This window comes from Hemitrygon akajei, unplaced genomic scaffold, assembly GCF_048418815.1.
Source record: "Hemitrygon akajei unplaced genomic scaffold, sHemAka1.3 Scf000201, whole genome shotgun sequence".
NCBI lineage: Eukaryota > Metazoa > Chordata > Chondrichthyes > Myliobatiformes > Dasyatidae > Hemitrygon > Hemitrygon akajei.
This window is the reverse complement of record NW_027332086.1, coordinates 214,156-242,070: the sequence shown is the minus strand read 5'-3', so window position 1 is coordinate 242,070 and position 27,915 is coordinate 214,156. Positions and strand designations below refer to the sequence as shown.

Here is a 27,915-nt window from a genome sequence, read left to right as displayed (position 1 = left end):
CTTTCTATATTTATGTAACTGTCACTTTGTCTCATGGCTTAATATAGGGGATGACCGTCTCTGGCCTGGCCAAAGTTCAGGAATCTCGTTTTGCAAACACACTCTCTTGTGGTCCAGTACTGGCCTGTTTTTCCAAATCCACTTTCCTGTTAAAATCAGCAGCGATTATCATGGCATTGCCCTTCTGATAGGCCTTTTCTACCTCCTGCGGTAATTTGTAATCCACATCCCGACTGCTGTTTGGAGGCCTGTATACGACTGGAATTGGGTCCTTTCACCCTTGCCATTTCACACCTCCAACCATAGAGACGACACCTTCCGATCCTGTGTCATCCCTTTCTAATGATTTAAAGTTATTTCTTATCAGCAAGTTCACAGCACACCCTCTGCCTACTAACCTATCTTTCCAATACGCCGTATGCCCTTGATGTTCAGCTCCCAATGGCAGCCATCTGTCATGGCCCCTTCTGGCACCTGGCTGTCGTACTCAGGAATTGGGCCTTTAACACCTCGCTCAGTTCCCAGTCTATTCCCAGGTTCCAATAATTACCAACACCTGCATTCCATCAACCAGCGTAGTATAAGGGTCCTGTAACCACTACTAAAAGGTGCCGGTTCGTTGGTCGACTCGTGTACGAGTAACCTCACTCCATGGTGTTTAGGACTACCAGTTCTAAGTCTAGCCTTATTCCTGAAGTATCTACCAAGACCAAAACTCCAGGTAAACTCCCCCTTGGAACCCTTCCCACACTCACTACGACGGCAGTGTCTCCCTACTCGGCCTCCACGCCCATGTTCAGCACTGGGGTTCGTTCCACCGTGGCGGTGAGGAACACCATCCTTTTGCCAAGTTTCAGAGATGGCCACAATGTCATACTTGCGAATCTGTAGCTGAATTTCAAGATCATCCATTTTAATTCTTATGCTGCGTGCATTCAAATATATCACTTTCAGTTCAGTATTGAATGAACATCAGCAAGGGAACACTGGGGAGAAGCTGTTCATCTGTTCAGACTGGGAATGAATTGTCACTTTCATCTCACCTACCAACACACCAGACTGATTTCAGCAGTGAGAGGACGTTGACTGTGGGAAGGCATTCACACACTGATCCACACTGCAGAGACAGTGGTGGGTGTGGGTTCACACTGTGGGGAGGGTGGTCACCTGCTCAGTCTGTGGGAAGGGATTCACACACTGATCCACACTGCAGAGACAGTGGTGGGTGTGGGTTCACACTGTGGGGAGGGTGGTCACCTGCTCAGACTGTGGGAAGGCATTCACACACTGATCCACGCTGCAGAGACAGTGGTGGGTTCACACTGTGGGGAGGGTGGTCACCGGCTCAGACTGTGGGAAGTCATTCACACACTGATCCACACTGCAGAGACAGTGGTGGGTTCACACCGTGGGGAGGGTGGTCACCTGCTCAGACTGTGGGAAGGTATTCACACACTGATCCACACTGCAGAGACAGTGGTGGGTTCACACTGTGGGGAGGGTGGTCACCTGCTCAGACTGTGGGAAGGGATTCACACACTGATCCACACTGCAGAGACAGTGGTGGGTTCACACTGTGGGGAGGGTGGTCACCTGCTCAGACTGTGGGAAGGCATTCACACACTGATCCACACTGCAGAGACAGTGGTGGGTTCACACTGTGGGGAGGGTGGTCACCTGCTCAGACTGTGGGAAGGCATTCACACACTGATCCACACTGCAGAGACAGTGGTGGGTTCACACTGTGGGGAGGGTGGTCACCTGCTCTGACTGTGGGAAGTCATTCACACACTGATCCACACTGCAGAGACGGTGGTGGGTACACACTGTGGGGAGGGTGGTCACCTGCTCAGACTGTGGGAAGGCATTCACACACTGATCCACACTGCAGAGACAGTGGTGGGTTCACACTGTGGGGAGGGTGGTCACCTGCTCAGACTGTGGGAAGCCATTCACACACTGATCCACACTGCAGAGACAGTGGTGGGTTCACACTGTGGGGAGGGTGGTCACCTGCTCAGACTGTGGGAAGGCATTCACACACTGATCCACACTGCAGAGACGGTGGTGGGTTCAGACTGTGGTGAGGGTGGGCACCTGCTCAGACTGAGGGAAGGTATTCACACACTGATCCACGCTGCAGAGACAGTGGTGGGTTCACACTGTGGGGAGGGTGGTCACCTGCTCAGACTGTGGGATGGGTTTCAGTCAGTCATTCATCCTTGTGTCGCCCTACGGAGCTTTGACTCGTTGTTAATCAGAGAGATGAGAAGTTTGAGAGGACGTAATTCACTCAGGTTCACCAATCGAGTATTAAAGGCAATGGTTCAGGGCAGGTTATCTCTGAGCTTTCAGCAGTGGCCAATCAGCATTCAGGATTGATGATCTTTAAGTTGGTCAGGAGCAAGTGGAGCAGCCAGTGTCAGAGTGGGCAAAGTCAGAGCGGAGACTTTGAGGCTTTACCTCTTTGAGGTTTCAGTGAGGAGAGAATTCATTTAGAGAAGGCAAAATCTTCATGGAGCTAGAACATTTTGAGAATTTTTTCTTCTTCACAACTGCAGTTAGAACAGTGGAGATGACAGGCAGGATAGTGGAAAGCTCCTTTGCGGGATGTGGGAAGGCAGGGGACCCTCCTGTGTCTCTGATAACTACACCTGTGAGAAGGGCATCCAGCTTCAGCTCCGAACAATCCACATTACGGAGTTGGAGCTGGAACTGGATGAACTCCAGATCATTCGGGAGGCTGAAGGGGTGATAGGTAGGACATTTGAGAGGTAGTTGCAACCAAGGAGGACGGCACAGGAAACTGGGTGACAGTCAAGAAGGGGAAAAGGGGGAAACAGCGTGTGCAGTTTACCCCTGTGTCCATTCCCCTGAACAACACATACATCACTTTAGACACAGTTAGAGACGGTGGGATGACCGGGCAAAGGAAGGTTACAGAAATAGGGTCTCTGGCGCATAGTCTGGCTTGGAGATTCAAAACAGAAGCGTAGGGAAGAGCTGAGCTGTTGTCACAGGTGATTCGTTAGCTAAGGAAACTGACTGGATGTTCTGTGGGTGAGAATGAGATTCCAGGATGATATATTGCCTCCTGTGTGCTCGGGTCTGAGACATCTCCGGTCGAGTGCTCAGCATTCCTCAGGAGGGTGGACAGTGAAGGTCGTGGTCCATGTGGGTACCAATGAGATGGGCCGGTAGAGTAAAAGGCAGCTCGTTCAGGGCTGTCATCTGTGCCACGGGTCGGAATAGGAAGATAATACAGTTTCACACGTGGTTAAGGAGTTGGTGCAGAAGGGAGGGCATAAGACTTTTGGATCATTTGAGCTCACAAGGATTGCTGTGTGCGAAGGAGTGTGAGTGCATTCGGGGAGGGGGGACATCGTTGATGGAGAGTGAAGTGGGCAGACAGGTCTCTCTTTCACACATACAGAAACACGTACACTGGAGTGTGAGAGAGGTGAGTGAAAAGGGAAAAGGGGAATGAGGAGGATGGAGTTAGGGCTCCTTAACAAAGTCCCAGACTCACCCAACCTTCCCCATCTGAAATTGGTCCCATTCACTACTCCAGGCTGGGCGTGAGCAATGAGTTGCCTTGCCAAGAAGAAAATTAATTGTACGATAGCATCTGGTTAACACACTTTGATAATGATTTTACATTGAAGCTGTATTGTTTGTAAAACATGTATTGATGAGAAGTCTCAGTGAAGGTCCGAGAGTGGAAATCGAACTGGTGTTCAGCCCCACTGCTCCGTGCCAGACAAGAACCCCTATCAGAGTCTGTCCCATCTGTCTGAGCTTGACACGTCTCACTCTAAAGTTTCCTCCTTCTGTCCCTGTCCCAGTGTCTTTTATTTTCCTTCTCAACCCCATTCCCTGCCTTCTCCCCATGACCTTTGACGCCTTTACTAATCAAGCACCGATCAGCCTCTGCCTTAAATAATGACTTGGCATCTGTGCCATCAGTGGCAATAAATTCCACAGGTCCCTCATGTCTCTAAATGCATGCTGTCTGGTATTAGATATTATGGCCCATAGATTTAAAATGGCAGCTATCTACTTTATCTAGGTCTCTGTTAATCTGATCAATCTCTCTCAGGTCACCCCGAGTCTCCTCCACTCCAGGGGAAACAGCCCAAGTTTGTCCGAACTCTCCTTACACAGTAGCTCAGACAACATCCCGGTGAACCTCTTCGTTGCTGCCCTGAACACCAGCGGCGTAACAGGCTTTGAGTAGTACATGGTGGGTTGTTGATTAATAAAGGTGTCAAAGATAACGGGGTGAAGGCAGCAGAATGGGGTTTAGAGGGATAATTCAATAGCCATGATCGAATGATGGAGAAGATTCAATGGACCGAATGAGTATTTCAGTTCATATGACTTGTGGTATAGTGGTGAGATGGCGAAGCGGTGGGGAGTAAGGTACGGGCGCAGGTATCAGGTAGGAGTGGAGTCAAGCACCTTTTCACTGTCTTCTAACAAACGACAATTAACTCAGAGTGGATCGTTTATTATTACTTGCAGCAAGGGAAGACTAGCACCGCCCAAGTGCTGGTAATAGCTTTGTCCAAAAAAAAACAGGCCGGTACAGTCACTCCTTCAGATAGAAGGTCAAGGACAGGGTGCATTCTGTTGTCTGCTTGATCAGCGTATTTGGCATTCCTCCAGTAACACAGCTGCGGGTCTGCAGTCAAGTGCTCAGGTACCATCAGCGTCATGTTGCATGAACATCATTGGCAAAGCTCTCTGATACAATACCGGTTCCATCTTGTTGCAGCAGAAGTGCCATTTTGGTGCGACAAGTGAAGTACATTTCCCCAGTGGTGGAGAAGCATTCCTACACCCCTCGCCCCCTGTGAAAGCTCTTCCAGCCCCCACACCACTCCCCATTTCTGTTCACACCTCCAGTCTAACCCTGCACCCATTACCATTTTGTGAACCCGCATGGCCCCTACACAACTCGCCATTCCTGCAAAACCCTCCACAATCCACGTTGAGACATTCAGGTGACAGCTGACCCCAGAAAGACACCGACCATGGCAGGTGGCGGGGCTCACAAAACACATTCACAATTGCTGACATTTTTAAATGAACTGACCTTGACTAAGCCGCTTCTTAACTTCCCCTCCCCCACCCCCAGCTTTTTGCTTACCGTAAGGACTCCATTCGTCCCTCCCCACCAATCTCCCTCCTGGAACATACCCTTGCAAGTGTCTCCTTTACTTCCTCCCTCAGCTCCATTCTGGACCACAAATGGCCCTTCCAGGTGGGGCAACACTTCACCTGTGAGTCTGTCAGGTTGATCTACTCTACCTGATGCTCCCAGTGCGGCCTTCTCTAATCAGTAGATCGGGAGTCCACTTTGTCAAGTACATTCGCTCTGTCCGCAACTAACGGAATTTTCCGGTCGAAAACAAGCGAAATCTGCAGATGCTGGAAATCCGAGCAACACACACAAAATCTTTCTTCAATGATTTCAAGTTCCCTGAGCCCGATCTTCTTATTTTCACTGTGGATACCCAGTCCATGTACGTCTCCACTTCCAACCAGGAGCGTTACAAAGATCTTGCCTGGATTGGAGAGCATGCCTTATGAGAATAGATTGAATGAACTTGGCCTTTCTTTCTTGGAGTGACGGAGGACGAGAGATGACCTGATAGAGGTGTATAAGATTATGAGGGGTTTGATAGTGTGGATAGCCAGAGGCTTTTCCCCAGCGTTGAAATGGCTAACACGAGGGGGCATCGTTTTAGGGTGCTTGGAAATAGGTACAAGGGGAGATGTCAGAGGTACGTTTTACACACAGAAGGGAGCATGGAACGCATTGCCAGTGAAGGTGGTAGAGGTGGATACAATATGGTCTGTTAAGAGACTCTTAGATGTACATGGAGCTTAAAAATAGAGGGTTATACGGTAGGGAAGTTCTGGAGTAGGTTACATGGTCGACACAACATTGTGGGCCGAAGGGCCTGTAATGTGCTGTGGATTACTATGTTCTATGGTCACTCTCCGCTGCTATCAGATTCTTTCTTCTCCAGCCCTTGACCTTTCCCACCCACCTGGCTTCAATTATCACATTCTAGCCCCTCCGATTATACTCCACTCTTTCCCCTCCGATTATACCCCACAGCTTTTAATACTCAAGTCACGTCGCTTTTTGTTGTCATTTGGAGCGTAACTGCTGGCACAGTTCACAGAGAAAACAAGACAACGTTTTTCAGGACCATGGTGCTACATGAACAATACAAAAACTACACTGAACTCCGTAAAACAACACAAAAACTACACTAGACTACAGACCTAACCAGAACTACACAGAACAGTGCAGGCATTACAATAAATAATAAACAACACAATAGGCACAGCAGAGGGCAGTGGGTTGGTAGTCCGATGGCTCGGGGGAAAACTGTTACCTAATATAAACAGCTGAATGGCGGCGTCCGGGATTCCGTCCGTTTCTGTACTCCAACCGAGTATTTCGTTGCCATAGATGTAGTCCAATTTATTGTCCATTGGAGAGCAGAATAGACGGGACAGCCGGCCGGCTAGGGCTTGCTTTCTTCCTGGGACGGACTCCTGCCCGCTCGCCTCGCACACCGCTTATGCTGTACCCACCTCCGGCCACCGACATCAGGCGACTCCGAGGACTGCAGGCCCGATTCCCTCAGCAAGCAGACATTGGAGAGACACTGGCATTTCCCCCGTCCTTCTCAGTGCTGAAGAAGGGACTCGGCCCGAACCGCCGGCAGTTTATTCTTTCGCACAGATGCTGTCTGATCTGTTGAGTTCCTTCCGTGTTTTGAGTGAGTTGCTGTAGTTGGATTTCCAACACTCGCAGACTTTCTCGTGTTCCGTCCAGGATTCGCCGTGACCAGGAGATCACATACGGCTCTGACCTTCACGCATGCGCATTTGATCGCCCGGTCACCAACAGCGATTTCCAGAACGCACACGAGGAAGTCTGCCGATGCTGGAAATCCAAAACAACTCACACGAAACGCTGGAGGTGCTCGGCAGCTCAGGCAACGGCTATGGAAAAGAATAAACTGTCGGCGTTTTGGCCCGAGACCCATCTGCAGGGCTGAGAAGCAACGGGGAATCAGAATCAGAATCAGGTTTATTATCACCGGCATGAAATTTGTTAACTTAGCAGCAGCAGTTCAATGCAATATATAATATAGAAAATAATAATAAATGACATAAAAATAATGGTATGAATATATAAACCAATTAGAGTATACGTATATTGAATAGATTTTAAACACGTGCAAAATATATATTATATTTAAAAAAGCGAGGTCGTGTCCGAGGGTACAATGTTCATTCAGGAATCCGATGGCAGAAGGGAAGAAGCTGTTCCTGAACCGCCTAGTGTGTGCCTTCAGGCTTCTGTACCGCCTACCTGATAGTAACAGTAAGAAAAGGACATGCCCTGGGTGATGGATATACAGAGAAGCCAGAATAAAAAATGGGGAGGGGAAGGAGGCGAGCTGGAAGGTGACAGGTGAATCCAGGTGGGTGGGAAAAGTCAAAGGTTGGAGAAGAAATAATCTGATCGGACTGCAGAGTGGAACAGAGGAGAGAGAGAGAGAGGGAGGAGGGGGCCCGGGGGAAGAATAGGCAGGTGAGAAGTAAAAGGTCGGAGTGCGGAATAGAGGAAGGCGGGGGTGGGGCTGGGGATGGTCTATCGGAAGGCGAGGTCAATATTCATGCCATCACAGGGGGTCTCATCGCGGCACAAGAGGAGGCCGTGGATCGACAAGTCAGAACGGGGATGGAAATCACTAGTAAAAGGTTTGGCCCTGGGAAGTTCTGCTTGAGACGGATGGCGTGAAACTGCTCGTCGAAGTGTTCCCCTAATTGAGGACGTCACGCTCGGGATGGAGGAGCAACACCTTATGTTCTGTCTTGGTTCCCTCCAACCTGATGAGCTGAACCACAGCACCAGTCTTGTCTGGTGAATCCAGAGCCCCAAGGAAAGTTGTCTCTCCATCTGAATGATGGTCTTTTTGACCTCCTGAAGACCTGTTTTTGAGTAACAGTAATGTTCCGCTGCTCTCCTATGCCCACTTACCCAGCTGGTCTCCACCCCACTGTAACCTCAGACAACCCTCACTTCCCCCACACACCAGTTCTGGTGTCATCCACAATCTCACTAATTGTACGATCTGCATTCCCCTCCAAATCATTCACACACGTGACCAGCACCAGTTCACTGCAAGGTGACAGAAAGAAGTGACAGTCGAGCTCAGCTCAAACAAAGACAAGCGAAACAAAGAGCAGGAGAGTGTTTGTGGAGGGGAACTCGTTGGGTCTGGTGTCCAGAAGGAAACGGAGAGCTCTGTGACTTTCCTGGTGGGAGGGGGAGGTGTACATGAACGGGGTATCCACAGTGACAGTAAGATGATCGTGGCCAGGGAACATGAAATCGTTGAAAAGATTTCTCCTGTGTTGCTTGGATTTCCAGCATCTGCAGAGTTTCGCCTGTTTGTGACCAGGAAATTCCGTTTGTTGTGGACAGAGCAAAGGTACTTGACAAAGTGGACTCCCGATCTACATTGGGCCTCACTGACGTAGCGGAGGCTGAACCAGCAGCATCAGGTAGAGTAGATCAACCTGACAGACTCACAGGTGAAGTGTTGACTCACCTGGAAGGACGAATGGAGCTGAGAGGGAAAGAAAATGGGAGCGTGTAGAACTTCCCTCGCTTGCAAGGATACGTTCCAGGAGGGAGATTAGTGGGAAGAGACGAATGGAATCTTTGTGGAAAGCAGAAAGTGGAGGGGGAAAGTAAAGATGGGAAGGTAGGAAGAGGTTTAGTGAAGATCACCATGCAAATCGGTAGGTTTACTAAATCAGCCAGTGTGAATGTGTTTTGTGACCCCTGCCACCTACCACGGTCGGTGTCTTTCTCGGGTCAGCTATCACCTGAATGCGCCGGGGTGGATGGCGGAGGGTTTTACAGAGATGGCGAGTGGTGGAGGGGTCAGGCGGGTTTACAGAATGGTGATGGGTGTAGGGTCAGAAGGGTTTTCACAGATGGTGGGGGCTGCAATGATCGGAGGTGTTAACAGAAATGGGGAGTGGTGTCTGGGTTGGAATAGTTTTCACAGGGGGCAAGGGGTGTAGGAATGCTACTCCACCTCTGTGGAAATGTACTTCAGTACCAAAATGGTATTTTTGTCTGTAACGAGCTGGAATCTGTATTGTATCAGATTGCTTTGCTAATAATCTTCGTGCAACATTTTGCAGATGTTTAATGCCAAACACGAACAACATTATTACTCCCCATGTGAAAAAATTCCTTGGACATCTCTCACAGCCAACCTACCCATCCACCCTTCACCCCCAACCTGACCTCTTTTCTCTCCATCTGCGCACCCATTGGCTTAGCTATTTCAATCTCTCTGTCCTTCAATCTTGGATTTAGATCAGGTACAGATTTATTTATTGTGTGACAACGAAACATACAGTGAAATGCGTTATTTGCGTTAACAACATGGATGTGCTGGGCGCAGCCCACCAGTATTGCCACATATTCCTCTGCCAACATTGCATTGCCCACAATGTTCAGTAGAACAACACACATAACAACAACAATAGAATAAAACAAGACAACAGAAAACAAACACACTAATTCCACAAACAACAGAGTGCACCCTGTCCTTGAACTTGTTTATGAAGGAATGACCGTACTGTCTGTGTATTTGTTGGTCAAAGTTATTACCAGTTGTTTTGCACTGCTAATCGTCCCTTCTGCAAGTGAAAATAACAACACTTATGATTGATCCACTCTGAGTTAATTGTTGTTGTTTGGAAGACGTAGTGCAAAGCTGCTTAACACCATCTCCTACCTGGACACTCACTCTTACCTGCACCCGCAGCTTCCTCTGCATCGCTTCGCCATCTCACCACAAGACCGCTCGTCGTAGGAACTGAAATACTCATTGAGTCTTCTCCACCATTCGATTTTCCCTCTAAACTCCAGACTGCTGCTTTCTACACGTCAGCTTCGACACCGTTATTAATCAACAACCCACCATTTATTGACTTAGAGTTCGGACAAACTTGGGCTGTTTTCTCTGGAGTGAAGGAGGATCAGGGTGACCTGAAAGAGTTTGATTAGATTACGAGAGGTATAGACAGAGTAGATAGCTGCCATTTTTATCCTTCTGCGTCACAATGTCTAATTCCAGACAGCATGCATTTGGAGAGATGAGGGAGCTGTGGAATTCATTGCCACGGACGGCTCAGAGGCCAAGTCATCGGGTTTATTTAAAACAGAGGCTGATCAGTGCTTGATCAGTAAAGGTGTCAAAGGTCATGGGGAGAAGGCAGGGAACGGGGTTGAGAAGGAAGATAAAAGACACTGGGACAGGGACAGAAGGAGGAAACTTTAGAATGAGACGTGTCAAGCTCAGACAGATGAGACAGACTCCGATAGGGGTTCTTGTCCGGCACGGAGCAGTGAGGCTGATCACCGGTTCATTTTCCACTCTCGGACCTTCACGGAGACCATTTCTCATCAGTACATGTTTTACAAACAATACAACTTCAACGTAAATTTATTATCGAAGTGTGTTAACCAGATGCTATCGAACAATTCCTTGTCTTCTTGACAGGGCAACTCAATGCTCACCTCCAGCCTGGGGTAGGGAATGGGACCCATTCCAGAGGGTTGGGTGAGTCTGGGACTTTGTGAAGGAGCCCTAACTCCATCCTCCTCATTCCCCTTCCCCTTCTCACTCCCCTCCCTCTCACCCCACTGATTGTGTTTGTGTGTGTGTGAGAGAGATAGAGAGATCTGCGTGCCCAGTCACACTCCAACAACGCTCTCTCCCCCAACACACTCACACACCTCTGTACGCAGCAATCCTCACCAGCTCAAATGATCCAAAAATCTTATCCCCTCCCTCCTGCACCAACTCCTTCGCCACGTGCTAAACTGTATAATCTTCCTAATACTGGCAATTGGCACAGATGACAGTCCTGAGATCGCAGCCCTGGATGAGCTGCCCTTTCAATTAGCACCTCACTCCCTGAACTCCCTTTACAGAACCTCGTTACTCTACCAGCCCATATCATTGTTACTCACATGGACCACGACCTTCACTGTCCACCCTCCTGAGGAACGCTGAGCACTCGACCTGAGATGACCGAGATGCCAGCATGCAGGAGGGAACACACCATCCTGGAATTTCATTCTCACCCACAGAACATCCTGTCAGTTCCCTGAGCTAACAAGCCACGTATCACCACATCTCACCTCGTCTCCTCCCGTCCCTTCTCAGTCTCAGAGCCAGACTAAGTGCCAGAGACCCTGTTGCTGTGACTTTCCTTTGCCAGGTCATCCCACCATCCCGGACAAGGGGATGCATTGGGAGAGGACCCAAAAGCAAGACACAGACACTGAACTACCAGGAACAGAACTAGGCATGAGAAGGAAGCAAGGAAAATGGGGAAGAAAGGACACTGGACATGACACTGGCCCTGGACGAGACAAGGATTCTGGGCCTGGGCTCGGACTTGACCAGGACATGGAACTGGGAACTAGAAGCTTGGGCTTGGACTCCGAGCCAGAGACTGGACAAGGACCCAGAACCTGGGTCTTGACTCGGGCTCGGACTCCAGAACCAGGCGAGGACAAGTCGAGGCTACAGGACGAGGAGAGGCACAGGATGGAACGAGAGACTCCTGGACGGGACAAGGAAACCTCAGCACAGGACGAGGGAATCCCAGCACCGGGCTGGACAAGGTATTCCTGTGCTGGGCGAGGCACAGGGACATGACGAGAACCCAGAGCCTTAGTCGTCGAGGGAGAGCCAACAGGACTGGACGTGAGACTCCTGAACGAGGGAACCCCAGCACAGGACGAGGGAATCCCAGCACCGGGCCGGACAAGGTACTCATGTACTGGGCAAGGCACATGGACATAACGAGAACCCAGAGCCTAAGTTGGGGAACGACAGAATGCAGAACACAGGGCCGGGACCCCTCATTGGGTACAGAATGTAGGGCCGGGACTCATAACACAGAACGCTGAACACGACGAGACAGCTCAGGCGCGGCATAGCTTCAGGCAGAGGCGAGGCAAGATTTCAGGCAGAGGTGAGTCGAGGCACTAGGCAGAGGCGAGGCAAGGCCCTAGGCAGAGACGAGGCGAGGCACTAGGCAGAGGTGAGGCAAGGCAAAGCTAGGCTAGGCTAGGTTCCAGGAGGAAGGTGAAGGGAAGGGATACAGACGGGGGTTTGGACAGGAACAATCCAGCAGCCAGAGGCTGAATCCTGAAGCTATTTATGAGACCAGCCAAACAAGAATCAGCTGCCTCAATAGAAACTGGGGAAACCCGGAAAACCTGGAATAAGGAGCATGGACCAGACTGTGATCCGGAATGCGGACTTAACGGACCAGACCATGACAGACAGTATCTGAAGTGATATATGTGTTGCTCAGGGAGATGAACACAGGGATAAACTGCACTCTCTATTTCCACCTTTCTCCTTCCTCACTGTCACCCAGTTTCCTGTGCCGTGCCCCTTGGGTGCAACGACCTCTCAAATGTCCTACATATCACCCCTTCAGCTTCCCGAATGATCTGGAGTTCATCCAGTTCCAGCTCCAACTCCGTAATGTGGATTGTTCGGAGCTGAAGCTGGATGCCCTTCTCACAGGTGTAGTTATCAGGGCCACAGGAGGGCCCCCTGCCTTCCCACATCCCGCAAAGGAGCTTTCCACTATCCCGCCTGGCATCTCCACTGTTCCAACTGAGAAAATGTAAAGAAGGGGCAAAAAAAATTCTACCTCCATCAGGATTTGCCTTCTCTGACTGACTGCTCTCCCCACTGAAACCTCAAAGTCTCCGCTCCAACTCTGTCCGCTCCAACAACGACCGCTCCACTTGTTCCTGCTAATGAAGGTTTTCTTGATAATCCATCCTGACTGTGGAGTGGCCACTGCTGAAAGCTCAACAATAACCTGCCCTGAACCACTGCCTTTAATACTCCATTGGCGAACCTGAGTGAATTACGTCCTCTCAAGCTACTGACCTCTCCGATTCACGATGGGTCAAAGCTCGGTAGGGGGACACAAGGATGAAGGACTGATTGAAACCCATCCCACATTCAGAGCAGGAGACTACCTTCCCCACAGTGTGAACCCACCACTGTCTCTGCAGTGTGGATCAGTGTGTGAATGACTTTCCACAGTCTGAGCAGGTGACCACCCTCCCCACAGTGTGAACCCACCACTGTCTCTGCAGTGTGGATCAGTGTGTGAATGACTTCCCACAGTCTGAGCAGGTGACCACCCTCCCCACAGTGTGAACCCACCACTGTCTCTGCAGTGTGGATCAGTGTGTGAATGCCTTCCCACAGTCTGAGCAAGTCAACGTCCTCTCACTGCTGAAAACAGTCTGGTCTTTTGTTAGCCGAGATGAATGTATGCATTAATTCCCACAGTCAGAGCAGATGAACAGCTTCTATACAGTGTGAACTCGCTGATGTTTGCTCAGTAATGTCTGAGTGAATTCGTTCCCATCTGAGCAGTTGATGTTCAGTCAGTTGAGATGTCTGAGTGAATTCATTCCCACAATCAGAACAGGTGACTGGCATCGCCCAGTGTGAACTTTCAAGCCTGATGACCGAGTGAATCCCTTTCCACAATCTGAGCAGGTGAACGGTTTCTCCCCAGTGTGAATTCGGCAGTGCCTCACCAGGTTGGACGACGCAGTGAATCCCTTCCCACAATCTGAGCAGGTGAACGGTTTCTCCCCAGTGTGAATTCGGCTGTGCTTCACAAGGTGTGATGAGTCAGTGAATCCCTTCCCACATTCACAGCATGTAAATGGCTTCTCCCCAGTGTGAATTCGGCTGTGCTTCACAAGGGAGTATGAATCAGCGAATCCCTTCCCACATTCAGAGCAGCTGAACGGTTTCTCCCCAGTGTGAATTTGTTGATGTACATTCAGATGAGATGACTGAGTGAATCCCTTCCCACATTCAGAGCATGTGAATGGCTTCTCCCCAGTGTGAATTCGGCTGTGCTTCACGAGGTGGGATGAGTCAGTGAATCCCTTCCCACATTCACAGCATGTGAATGGCTTCTCCCCAGTGTGAATTCGGCTGTGCTTCACGAGGGAGTATGAATCAGTGAATCCCTTCCCACATTCAGAGCAGCTGAACGGTTTCTCCCCAGTGTGAATTCGCTGATGTACTTTCAGATGAGATGACTGAGTGAACCCCTTGCCACATTGAAAGCAGCTGAACGGTTTCTCCCCAGTGTGAACTCGCTGATGTTCAGTCAGTTGAGATGACCGAGCAAATCCTTTCTCACATTCAGAGCAAGTGAACGGCCTCTCCCCAGTGTGAACTCGGTAGTGCCTCACAAGTTTGGATGAGTCAGTGAATCCCTTCCCACATTCAGAGCAAGTGAATGGCCTCTCCCCGGTGTGAACTCGCTGGTGTCTCTGTAGTGTGGATGAACAAGTGAATCCCTTCCCACAGACTAAGCAGGTGAACGGCATCTTTTCAGTGTGAACTCACTGGTGTTCATTCAGTTGAGATGATTGAGTGAATCCTTTCCCATACGGAGCAGGTGATTGGCCTCTCCCCAGTGCGAACTCGTTGGTGTCACTGTGGCATGGTTGAGTGTGTGAATGCCTTCCCACCATGTAAACAGGTTACCATCCTCTCACTGGGGAATTTTCAGATGTATATTTAGCACCGACGGAAGAATGAATTACTTCCCGCTGTCAGAACGGGTGGAGCATCTCACTGTGGTGTGAACTTGCTGATGTATCTTCAGACTGGATGACTGAGTAGTTCCCCTCCCTCACATAGAGCAGGTGAACGGCCTCTCCCCACTGTGAACTCACTGGCGTGTCTGTGGGTAGGCTGTGAGGGAATCTCTTCCCACACTGAGAGAAGGAGAATGATATCTCACTGCGATCAATCATCTGGCAATTCAGAAAGTCAGACGTTAGAATCCCTTGTACAATCAATGCAGTTGAAGAACTGATCTCCAGTGAACAAATGCTTGTGTGTTCTCAGCTCCCCGGTTCCAGTGGATTTCACTGAGTTACAACAGAAAACTTCATTTCAGACACAAAACACATTTCCAGCTGGGATGAGATAATTCTTCATCTCCAAGGATTGACAACAGATGTGTCGGTCTTGCAAAGGAAATATTTGGCCAATCCTTGTATATCCGGAAAGAGACAGCCCATGCACAAGTGTTCTGCCGTTTCAAACCTGTACAAATATTTGAAAGGACATCAATAGGTGAAGGACAGTTTTTCAGGTGAGATTTTAGTCTGTGGTGAGAACATAAGAAAAAGGAGTAGGAGAACATCATCTGGCCTGTCTCCACCAACCTGCCTTTTCCCCATCGCCCTTCATTCCCCCACTTTGCAAACATCTATCCAACCTCGTCTCAAATGCATTTACTGAGGTAGCCTCCACTGCTTCATTGGGCAGAGAAATCTACAGATTCCCAACTCTCGGTGTAAAGCAGTTCTTCATCTCCATCCCAAATGCCCCGAATGTTAAAGTGATGTCCTCTAGTTCTACTCTCACTTTCCTGCCTCTATCTTATCTATCTGAATCATAATTTTGCATGTTTCTATAAGATCTTCTCTCAATGTGAGCTCTGGCATCAGAATATCACCCAGTTCATCTCAAGATGAGATATACCACAGGTGACTGTGGGAAGCAGATGGAGATCAACCTGGTGGTTCATTTCGGTAGGTCCAATTTGAAGACAGAATACAATATTAATGATAGGACTCTTGGCAGTTTGGAGGATCAGCGATATCTTGGGATCTGTGTCAATAGTTCATGCAGAGCTGTTACGCAGCTGGACAATGTTTTTAAGAAGGCCTTCATCAGCCATGGGACTGAGTTCAAAAGCGGTGAGGTACTATTACAGATATAAAAGGCCTTCGTTAGGCCCTACTTTTAGCACTGTGTTCAATTCTGATCACCTCACTACAGGAAAAAATACTCTAAATAGGGTGCAGAGGAGATTGACAAGGATGTTGCTTGGATTGGACAGCATGCCTTACAAGAGTAGGTTGAGTAAACTTTGGAGTGATGGAAGATGAGAGGTGACCTGAGAGAGTTGTATAAGATGATGAGAGGCATTGATCAAGTGGATAGCCAGAGGTTTCTTCCCAGGGCTGAACGAGCCAACATGAGGGGGCATAGCTTTAAGGTGCTTGGAAGTAGGTACAAGGGGTCTACCAGAGGTATGTTTTTCACACAGAGAGTGGCAAGTACTGCCAGCGACGGTGGTAGAGGTGGATACAATAAGGGTCTTTTCAGACACTGTTAGGTAGGTACGTGGAGCTGGGAATAATAGAGGGCTATTTGGTAGTGAAACTCTAGGCAGATTCTAGAGTAGGTTATATGGTCGGCATGACGTTGTTCGAAGGGCCTGTAATGAATTGCAGACTTATGTTTCTGTGATTATATGTGAACTCCCCATCTTCTAACAAGGCACGGATCAGGCATCCTGACTGACCAACAAAATCTCTGACTGTATTCCTGTCTGTATGAGAATGGGCTATTTCTGCCTTCAATCAACCTGTGACTTGGCTCAATCTGTCTCTGTCCTTTGGTATATTTCAAGTTCAGGTCATGTTCCACAACACGACAAAGTGAACTTGTTACTACATGTCTGATCCTTGAGATTTTCTAATTACTGGGATTCCCTCCCCCCCAGCTGATTGAGTGATGAACCCATCGATGGCAATGCCCATGACTATGAAGGGGTAGGCAGTAGTTATTCTCATTGGAGTGTGGCACTTTTGTGATGTGAAAGCTACAAGTCACCTGTCATCGAGGACAAAGGTGTTTTATATCGTTATTTACCCAGAAAGAACTAAAGCTGACCGGCAGATTTTTTTATGCTATACAGTACTAATTGACATTTTCACTGACTGGGAGGTAGACTTCATCCGAGAGTAACTGGACACTACATTTTGTTCCGACGTACTGATCCTCGGATTTACATGGCTGGAGGTCGCTGCGTTAGGGACATTCTCTATGGGGACAACGCTGGCGCGTCAACCATGGCTGCCTCCTTACCCAGAAGACACCACGGAGGAGAAACCTATCTATCCGCCATCCAAGGAAACAGCGATGCGCATGCGCCGGAGAAATGGCGGCGCCGCCTGCTCTCAACCGCCGCAAACTCCCCGTGGTTCGGGTAAATCGTGGGGCTGAGAGAGACGGAAAGTACTGGGACTGTCCTAAGGTGCAGGATCAGTGTGGACGGAGGGAGCTCATAGTAATTTTCCTTTAATCGCGGTTCAGACGCCGGTGATTAAGTTCCCAACAGCGGCCCCGCTCCTACCTGCGTCCGATCCCCGAGAGCCTCTCGTCTGCTGTGCGCATGCGCAATGTTCACGATTGGCTGTGCCGCCCACGCATGCGCATTGGTTTAAACAGGATAAAAAAATCTGCAGACGCGGAAATCCAAAGCAACACCTGGAGGAACTCAGGGGGGCAGAAAGCAACAATGGAGAGGAGGGAACCGTCGGCGTTTCAGACCCACACCCTTCTTCAGGACTGGAAAGGAAGGGAGCGAGTAAGAATGTGGGGGGAGATGAAGTGATAGGGTAAACCGGGAGACGGGGAGTGTAAAGAGCTGAGAAGTTAATGTATGAGAGAGATGAAGGGCTGGAGAATAATAATATTTTATTGATTCTGAGTGGGAAATTCATTCCGTTACAGCAGCAACATTTAGAAACACACTTAGCAGTGTGCAGACTTTACTAATAAGGAAGTAGAGAACAATAATATATACAGTAATACTGTACCAATGTGCAATAATATTGAATAAACTAATAATGCAGGGATTATTGAACTATGATGTGAGTTCACCTATCGCAGAAAGATGAACCCTTGCATTTGGTAAGAAACAATCTGTGTAACTATGCTTGAGAGGGCGGGGATGAGTGAGTCTGTTAGAAAGAGGGATGGGGACTCTGCTGCCTGTCGGGTAGGTCATGGAGAGAGTGTCCATAATCGGTAACAGTTTGTCAAAGGATGGATCCATGTTTTCTTCTTTTCAATCTCTTTATTATTAATAATAATATTATGAACAAAATACAATTGATATATTAACAAAGGGATTACAAACATATAAATTCCCATTACACATGAAAGAATACATAAGCAATGATTACAGTATAAATGAGTTTTCCCAAAACATGGACCATACAGTATATGTATCAACAAGGTAAATCTAGGTTATTCATAATATGATATAAAAAAACAGAAAAAAGAAAAAAAAGATTGCAAAATTGACTAAACTACTAATCTAATAACTAATGAAGAAGAAAAAAGGAAAAAAAGGAAAAAAGAAAAACTAAAAAGGAAAAAAAGGGCTGTTTATAATATCTCACAAGAATACATAATCATCAGTGTCGTCAACTCCGATCCTCTCAACATAAATAAGATTAAAGCTGGAAAATCCAATATGCTTGGAACAGGGTCATATTACATCATATGAAAATATTGAATAAATGGTCTCCATATCTCTTCAAATTTAATAGAGGTATCAAATACACCACTTCTAATTTTTTTCTAAATTTAAACATAACATAGTTTGAGAAAGCCAATGAAATACAGTGGGAGGATTACTTTCCTTCCAATTCAACAAAATAGATCTTCTAGCCATCAAAGTGAGAAATGCAATCATTCAACAGGCGGAAGAAGATAAATGAAGTGAGTCCAACATTGGTAAACCAAAAATTGCGGTAATAGGATGTGTTTGTAAATCGATGTTCAATACCGCAGAGATAATATCAAAAATATCTTTCCAATATTTTTTCAAAAGCGGACATGACCAAAACATATGAGTTAAAGACGCGATTTCAAATTGACATCTATCACAAATAGGGTTTATATAAGAATAAAAATGAGCTAATTTATCCTTGGACATATGGGCCCTATGTACGACCTTAAATTGTATTAATGAATGTTTGGCACATATAGATGATATATTAACTAATTGAAGAATTCTATCCCAATTCTCAATAGGAATAATAAGATTAAGCTCTCTTTCCCAATCATTTTTTGTCTTATAAAGGGACTCTGAACGTATCTTCATAATTATATTATAAAGTTTTGATATAAGCCCTTTCTGAAAAGGGTTTAATTCGAACAAACTCTCCAAAATATCTGAAGAGACAAAATTTGGAAACGTAGGAAGTACCGTACTTAAAAAATGCCTAACCTGTAAATATCTAAAAAAATGAAATCTAGGCAAATTATATTTATTAGATAATTGCTCAAAAGACATAAAACAATTGTCCGAAAATAAATCAGAAAATCTTAGTAAACCCTTAGTTTTCCAAGCCAAAAAAGCTTGATCTATAATTGAAGGGTGGAAAAAACAATTAGATACAATAGGAATATTTAAAACGAATTGAGTCAACCCGAAAAATTTCCGAAATTGAAACCATATACGTAAGGAATATTTAACTATTGGGTTGTCAATTCGTTTCGGCAATTTAGAAAGAGCAAAAGGGAGAGAAGTCCCTAAAATAGAACCCAGAGCATTACCTGGTACTGATTTAATTTCCAGACTCACCCAATGAGGGCCAAAAGATCCATCCCAGTCTTTCAACCAATATAACAAATATCTAATATTAACTGCCCAATAATAAAATCTGAAATTAGGTAATGCCAACCCACCTTTCTTCTTTGTCTTCTGTAAGTATATTTTACCTAACCTGGGATTTTTATTCTGCCATATATATGAGGAAATTTTTGAATCAACATTAGTAAAAAAAAGATTTCGGAATAAAAATTGGTACCGCTTGAAAAATATATAAAAACTTAGGTAAAATAACCATCTTAATAGCATTAATCCTACCTATCAGAGATAAAGATAATGGTGACCACTTAGTAAACAAGCCTTTAATCTGATCAATTAAGGGTAAAAAAAATTAAGCCTAAATAATTCTTTATGGTTTTTTGTGATTTTAATCCCTAAGTAAGTAAAAGAGTCATTAACTAATTTAAAAGGTAAATTTCCATAACTTGGGACCTGTCTATTCAAAGGAAACAATTCACTCTTATTAAGATTTAACTTATACCCAGAAAACTCACTAAATTGAGCCAACGATGATAGAACTGCTGGAATAGAATTCTCAGGGTTAGAAATAAATAATAATAAATCATCTGCATACAAAGATACCTTATGAATATCTGTCCCACGATTAATACCCGAAATATCCTGTGATTCTCTGATAACAATTGCCAAAGGTTCTAAAGCAATGTTAAATAGTAATGGGCTACGAGGACAACCTTGTCTAGTGCCCCGAAATAAACGAAAAAAGGGAGATCTTTGATTATTAGTAAACACCGAGGCTACTGGAGTGTGATAAATCAGTTTAATCCAAGAAATGAATGTCGGACTAAAATTAAACTTCTCCAACACATAAAAATAAGTAAGGCCATTCAAATGCTTTCTCCGCATCTAATGAAATAACACATTCTGAAGTGCTATGTGAAGGAGTATAAACAATATTCAGTAATCTCCTAACATTGAAAAAAGAGTAGCGATTTTTAATAAAACCGGTTTGATCTTCCGAAATAATTTGGGGTAATACCTTCTCCAGCCTGGAAACCAGTAACTTGGAAAAGATCTTGGAGTCCACATTCAATAAAGATATTGGTCTATAGGATGCACAGTCAATAGGGTCTTTATCTTTCTTCAGTATTAAAGAAATGGAAGCTCTATAAAAAGATTGTGGCAAATTCCCCAATCTAATTGCTTCTTCAAAAACCCTGCATAACCAAGAAGAAAGAGTAGCGGAAAAACATTTAAAAAATTCTACTGTATACCCATCTGGACCTGGTGCTTTCCCAGAATTCATTGAAGAAATAACCCCTTTAACTTCTGCATCCGTAATCGAAGTATCTAATATTGAAAGATCATCGGATGATAATTTTGGAAAATTCAATTTCCCAAGGAAATCACACATGGTATTATGATCCTGAGGGAATTCAGATTGATACAGGGAGGTATAAAAGTCTTGAAATGACTTATTTATCTCATCATGGTTAACTGACGAATCCCCATTCTGCTGACGAATCTTAGTGATTTGACGTTTAACCAAAACATTCTTCAACTGACTAGCTAACAGTTTACCCGATTTATCACTATGTATAAAAAAATCAGATCTGGTTTTCATTAATTGATTTTCAATCGGAGATGTAAGTATTAAACTATGTTCCCTTTGAAGTTCAACCTTTTGTTTGTAAAGCTCCTTACTAGGAGTGATCGAATATTTCTTGTCAATCTCTTTAATTTTATCAACCAATAAAAGAGTTTCCTTCTTAATGCGTTTTCTCAGACCAACAGAGTAAGAGATAATCTGTCCACGTATATACGCTTTAAAAGTGTCCCAAAGTGTTCCGCAAGAAATATCATCCATGGAATTAGTTGAAAAGAAGAAATCGATCTGCTCCTTCATAAATTTAATAAAGTCCGGATCTTGCAATAATGTAGAGTCAAATCGCCATTGTCTAGCATTAGAAGCTGTATCCATAAATTTAATAGAAAGTTTTAATGGAGCATGGTCAGAGATAGTTATAATATCATATTTACAACCAATTACCGAAGGAATAAAACAAGAGTCAATAAAAAAATAATCAATTCTCGAATAGGAATGATAAACATGTGAGAAAAAAGAAAACTCTTTGTCGTTAGGATGCCGAAATCTCCAAATATCAAAAATTCCATTATCAGTCAAAAAGGAGTTAATACAAGTGGCCGACTTATTGGGTAAAGTCTGAATAGATATAGATTTGTCCATCAAAGGATTTAAACAACAATTAAAGTCACCACCCATTATTAACTTATATTCATTTAGATTAGGTAAAGAAGTAAATAAGGACTTAAAAAAATCAGGACAATCCACATTTGGAGCATAAACATTAACCATAGCAACCTTTTTATTACAAAGTAAACCCGTAATTAACAAAAATCTACCATTCGGATCCGAAAAGATATCGTGTTGAACAAATGCAATAGAGGAGTCAATAAAAATTGAAACCTCCTTAACTTTGGCATTCGAATTCGAATGATACTGTTGACCCCGCCAAGACCTAAAAAAGCGATATTTATCCTCCTTCCTCACATGAGTTTCTTGTACAAAAATGATATGAGCATTAAGTCTCTGGAATACTTTGAAAATCTTCTTCCGTTTAATCGGATGGTTTAAACCATTAGTATTCCAAGACACAAAATTAATGGTCTGAGCCATGCTTCTAAAGTCAACCCTTTGGTATAGAAAAGGTTAACCAAATTATAAACTCATGCACCCGGAAGAGGAACAAAAATAAAGAGCGGACCCGGAAGTGACGACATTGTAGACATATTTGTAGTTCAGAAACAGTCCAAATGAAAAAACTAAAACAAACTGGTAAAAGAAAAATAAAATTAGAAAACAGACCATCCCCCACTCACACAAGAAAAAGAAAAAAAGCCAAAGTATGGCTAGAAAAAGGAAAAAATGAGACTAATTCTACCCCCATATCAGCGGAAGACCACTCCGTATATAAAGGATATATATATATATATATATATATATATAAACCACCCCGACTTTAAAATTATAATCACTAAACTAAAAACCACGCTTCTTAATATACTTAGTTGTAAAAAAAAAAGAATATAATCACTAAAAGCTTATAAATCGGGTTATAACCCAAACAAGTCAAGAAATAGTTAAACTATGATAAGCGATGCATTATAGGAAGAAGACGAGAAAAGAAAAAATAACGCCATCTTAAACAAAACCAAGAATATTTTTCCAAAAAACCACCATCTTAATAAAAAAGAATTTCCCTTCGAAAGGTTAAAAATATACCTTCGAGGGAACAAAAATAATAGTCAAAAATATAGTATAATTGTTAAAGTGTATAAAACAGAGCGATTAATATAACAAAAACACACTTTAACTTAAATATAAAGTATAGGATAAACCTACACCAATAACCAGAGACTAACTCTGGTTTGAGGATTCGAAAACCATCTTACACGATCAGAATCACTCATTTATTAGGGATTAGTGTCTATGGCTGTAGGGAAGTTCTCCTCCAGATACTTTCTCGCTTCAGATGTAGAAAGGAAAACCTGGCGTGGAGCATTCGACGGAGAGATTCTAAGCTTCGCAGGGTATAAGAGCACAGGTTTTAGATTTTTCTCATAACATTCAGACATCAGAGGTTTAAAAAGAAGCCTTTTCTTCATAACTTCAGGACTAAAATCTTCAACCAAACGGAAGTGGTACTCTTGAAATTTAATCATTCCAGCCCGTCGAGCCTCACGAATAAGTTGTTCTTTGTCCTGTACATAGTGAAACCGGACAATTACAACCGAGGGCTTAGCTGCAGCACTCGGTGAACGACGCCAAATTCTATGTGCTCGATCAAATAACGGAGGGTTCTCTGGGAAAACCGACGGGAACGCATCTTTTAAAAGTTGAACAAAATATTTCGAAGGATCGCCTTTTTCTATGCCGTCTGGGAGACCAAGTATACGTAGGTTCTGTCTTCTGGACCGATTCTCAAAGTCGACACTCTAGGCTTTAAGTGTTTCCACCACTTTAATGGTCGAAATTAAATCCTGTTGCAATTTTTCAATTGTCAAATCTCGTTTCCGAGCTTCTTCTTGCAGAGACGCAATAAGAACTTGCTGCTGGTTAATTACTGAATCTGTCTTAACCATATAATCTTGAAAAGCCTTTATATCTTGTTTAAAAACTTGTTGTAGTTCATCGAATTTTTTATCCAAAACCTCCATAAACAGTTCATAAGTTCTTGTCCTTTAGATCTAAGAGCCATTTCTGTTTGCATATCTTCAAAAATTCACAATAAACTCTTAACGATAAGCCCAAGAAAATAGCAAGAATCTTTTGGTGTAGGTAAAAATAAGTTGGATAAGGGTGATCAAAGGTTAAAAAAAGTAAAGGTTATGGAGCGAATCTAAAACAGTACTCACTCCATGAGCGAGACGCTCCACCAGTCCTCTGTACCCCGACTCCTGCCCATCTCTGATGCACCCAACTACCGCAGAGTCATCAGAGAACTTCTGCAAGTGGCCAGACTCAGAGTGGTACTGAAAGTCTGAGATGAACAGTGTGAACAGAAACGGAAACAGGACAGTCCCTGGTGGGGCTCCAGTGACACTCACCTCCACCTCAGGCAGAGAACCACCCAGCGGTACAAACCGGGGTCTGTCTGCCATGAAGGCAGTGATCCAGGAGATAGTGGATTTGTCTGCACCCATTCTTTGCAATTTCTTGCTCAGAAGACGCGGATGGATTACACTGAAAGCACTAGAGCGATCTAAAATTATGATTCTCACAATGCCACCAGCATCATTCCGGTGGGAGTGAGCTCACTGCAACAGGTCGATGATAGAACCCGGAAGCAAAGAAAATCTGCAGCACAACACAGGCCCTCCGGCCCACAAAGCTGAGCCCAACATGTCCTTATCGTAGAACTGTCTAGGCTTGCCCATAGCTCCATGTATCTGTCCAGGAGTCTCTGAAAAGACCCTACCGTTTCCACCTCCACCAAGGTCGCTGGCAGCCCATTCCACGCACTCACTACTCTCTGCGTAAAAAACACAGGCCCCTGACGTCTCCTCTGTATCTACTTCCAAGCACCTTCAAAATATCTCCACTCGTGCTCGTCAGTTCAGCCCTGGGGAAAAGCCTCTGACTACCCACATGATCAATGCCTCTCATTATCTTGTACACCTCCATCAGGTCACCTCTCATCCTCCATCGTGAAAAGCCGGGTTCACTCAACCGATTCTCAGAAGGCATGCTCCCCAATCCAGGCAGCATCCTTGTAAATCTCCTCTGCACCCTTTCTATGTTTTTCGCGTCCTTCCTGTAGTGAGGCGACCAGAAATGAGCAGAGTAATCAGAGTGAGGTCTGACCAGGGTCATATATAGCTGCAACATTACCTCACAGCTCATAAACCTCTGCACCGCGTGCCTTCTTTACCACAAATTCAACCTGCGTAGCAGCTTTGAGTTTCCTATGGACCCAGACCCTAAGATCCCTCTGATCCTCCACACTGCCTAGAGTCTTGCCATTAATAATACGTTCTGCTATCATATTTGACCTACCAGATGAACTACCTCACACTTATCTGGGTTGAACTCCATCTGCCGCTTCTCAGCCCAGTTTTCCATCCGATCAATGTCCCGCTGTAACCTCGGATATTCCGGGGCTATCTCTACTCTCTTTCTTGAAAAAGGGAACAGCATCTGCATCCCTCCAATCCTCTGAAACCTCTCCCGTCCTCATTGATGATGCAAAGATCAACGCCAGAGGCTCAACAATCTCCTCCCTCACTTCCCACAGTGTCCTGGGGTACATCCCATTGGGTGCCGGTGACTTTCCAAAAGCTCCAGCACATGGGATTGTCCACTCCTGACACACAGTGATACAGAATGACACACAGAACACAGAAAAAAACGGCAAAACGTAGGAGCTGCAGCAACAAGCTGTCACAAGCGCAGCGCCATCTTAGAGTGTGAGTAGCTGGGAGTGTCCCGTCTGACAGTGACCGCAGGTCAGGGTAGGAGACAGCCGGAGAGACTACATCTGCTGTCCCGTCTGACAGTGACCGCAGGTCAGGGTAGGAGACAGCCGGAGAGACTACATCTGCTGACCCGTCTGACAGTGACTGGTCAGGGTAGGAGACAGCCGGAGAGACTACATCTGCTGACCCGTCTGACAGTGACTGGTCGGGGTAGGAGACAGCCGGAGAGACTACATCTGCTGTCCCGTCTGACAGTGACTGCAGGTCAGGGTAGGAGACAGCCGGAGAGACTACATCTGCTGTCCCGTCTGACTGTGACTGGTCAGGGTAGGAGACAGCCGGAGAGACTACATCTGCTGACCCGTCTGACAGTGACCGCAGGTCAGGGTAGGAGACAGCCGGAGAGACTACATCTGCTGACCCGTCTGACAGTGACTGGTCAGGGTAGGAGACAGCCGGAGAGTCTACATCTGCTGACCCGTCTGACAGTGACCGCAGGTCAGGGTAGGAGACAGCCGGAGAGACTACATCTGCTGTCCCGTCTGACAGTGACCGCAGGTCAGGGTAGGAGACAGCCGGAGAGACTACATCTGCTGACACGTCTGACAGTGACTGGTCAGGGTAGGAGACAGCCGGAGAGACTACATCTGCTGTCCCGTCTAACAGTGACCGCAGGTCAGGGTAGGAGACAGCCGGAGAGACTACATCTGCTGTCCCGTCTGACAGTGACCGCAGGTCAGGGTAGGAGACAGCCGGAGAGACTACATCTGCTGACACGTCTGACAGTGACTGGTCAGGGTAGGAGACAGCCAGAGAGACTACATCTGCTGTCCCGTCTGACAGTGACCGCAGGTCAGGGTAGGAGACAGCCGGAGAGACTACATCTGCTGACCCGTCTGACAGTGACTGGTCAGGGTAGGAGACAGCCGGAGAGACTACATCTGCTGACACGTCTGACAGTGACTGGTCAGGGTAGGAGACAGCCGGAGAGACTACATCTGCTGTCCCGTCTAACAGTGACCGCAGGTCAGGGTAGGAGACAGCCGGAGAGACTACATCTGCTGACCCGTCTGACAGTGACTGGTCAGGGTAGGAGACAGCCGGAGAGACTACATCTGCTGACCCGTCTGACAGTGACTGGTCAGGGTAGGAGACAGCCGGAGAGACTACATCTGCTGACACGTCTGACAGTGACTGGTCAGGGTAGGAGACAGCCGGAGAGACTACATCTGCTGACACGTCTGACAGTGACTGGTCAGGGTAGGAGACAGCCGGAGAGACTACATCTGCTGACCCGTCTGACAGTGACCGCAGGTCAGGGTAGGAGACAGCCGGAGAGACTACATCTGCTGACCCGTCTGACAGTGACTGGTCAGGGTAGGAGACAGCCGGAGAGACTACATCTGCTGTCCCGTCTAACAGTGACCGCAGGTCAGGGTAGGAGACAGCCGGAGAGACTACATCTGCTGACCCGTCTGACAGTGACTGGTCAGGGTAGGAGACAGCCGGAGAGACTACATCTGCTGACCCGTCTGACAGTGACTGGTCAGGGTAGGAGACAGCCGGAGAGACTACATCTGCTGACACGTCTGACAGTGACTGGTCAGGGTAGGAGACAGCCGGAGAGACTACATCTGCTGACACGTCTGACAGTGACTGGTCAGGGTAGGAGACAGCCGGAGAGACTACATCTGCTGACCCGTCTGACAGTGACCGCAGGTCAGGGTAGGAGACAGCCGGAGAGACTACATCTGCTGTCCCGTCTAACAGTGACCGCAGGTCAGGGTAGGAGACAGCCGGAGAGACTACATCTGCGTCCCGTCTGACAGTGACTGGTCAGGGTAGGAGACAGCCGGAGAGACTACATCTGCTGACCCGTCTGACAGAGACCGCAGGTCAGGGTAGGAGACAGCCGGAGAGACTACATCTGCTGACCCGTCTGACAGTGACTGCAGGTCAGGGGAGGAGACAGCCGGAGAGACTACATCTGCTATCCCGTCTGACAGTGACTGCAGGTCAGGGTAGGTGACAGCCGGAGAGACTACATCTGCTGACCCGTCTGACAGTGACTGGTCAGGGTAGGAGACAGCCGGAGAGACTACATCTGCTGACCCGTCTGACAGTGACTGCAGGTCAGGGTAGGAGACAGCCGGAGAGACTACATCTACGGACCCGTCTGACAGTGACTGCAGGTCAGGGTAGGAGACAGCCGGAGAGACTACATCTGCTGTCCCGTCTGACAGTGACTGGTCAGGGTAGGAGACAGCCGGAGCGACTACATCTGCTGACCCGTCTGACAGTGACTGGTCAGGGTAGGAGACAGCCGGAGAGACTACA

At 46.4% G+C, this 27,915-nt stretch overlaps 1 protein-coding gene across 1 annotated transcript; it reads right to left on the bottom strand.

Moving 5' to 3' along the window:
• Positions 1-13,555: 13,555 nt before the first annotated feature.
• On the bottom strand, positions 13,556-14,521 carry LOC140724390 (uncharacterized). The gene has a single exon (XM_073038836.1). The coding sequence runs from the start codon at positions 14,519-14,521 to the stop codon at positions 13,556-13,558; it is 966 nt and encodes a 321-aa protein (XP_072894937.1).
• Between the last annotated feature and the right edge of the window lie 13,394 nt (positions 14,522-27,915).

What these genes read in the sequence shown, in the direction of transcription:
- LOC140724390 (XM_073038836.1), bottom strand. Translation starts at nt 14,521, where the DNA reads ATGCCGTTCACCTGCTTAGTCTGTGGGAAGGGATTCACTTGTTCATCC.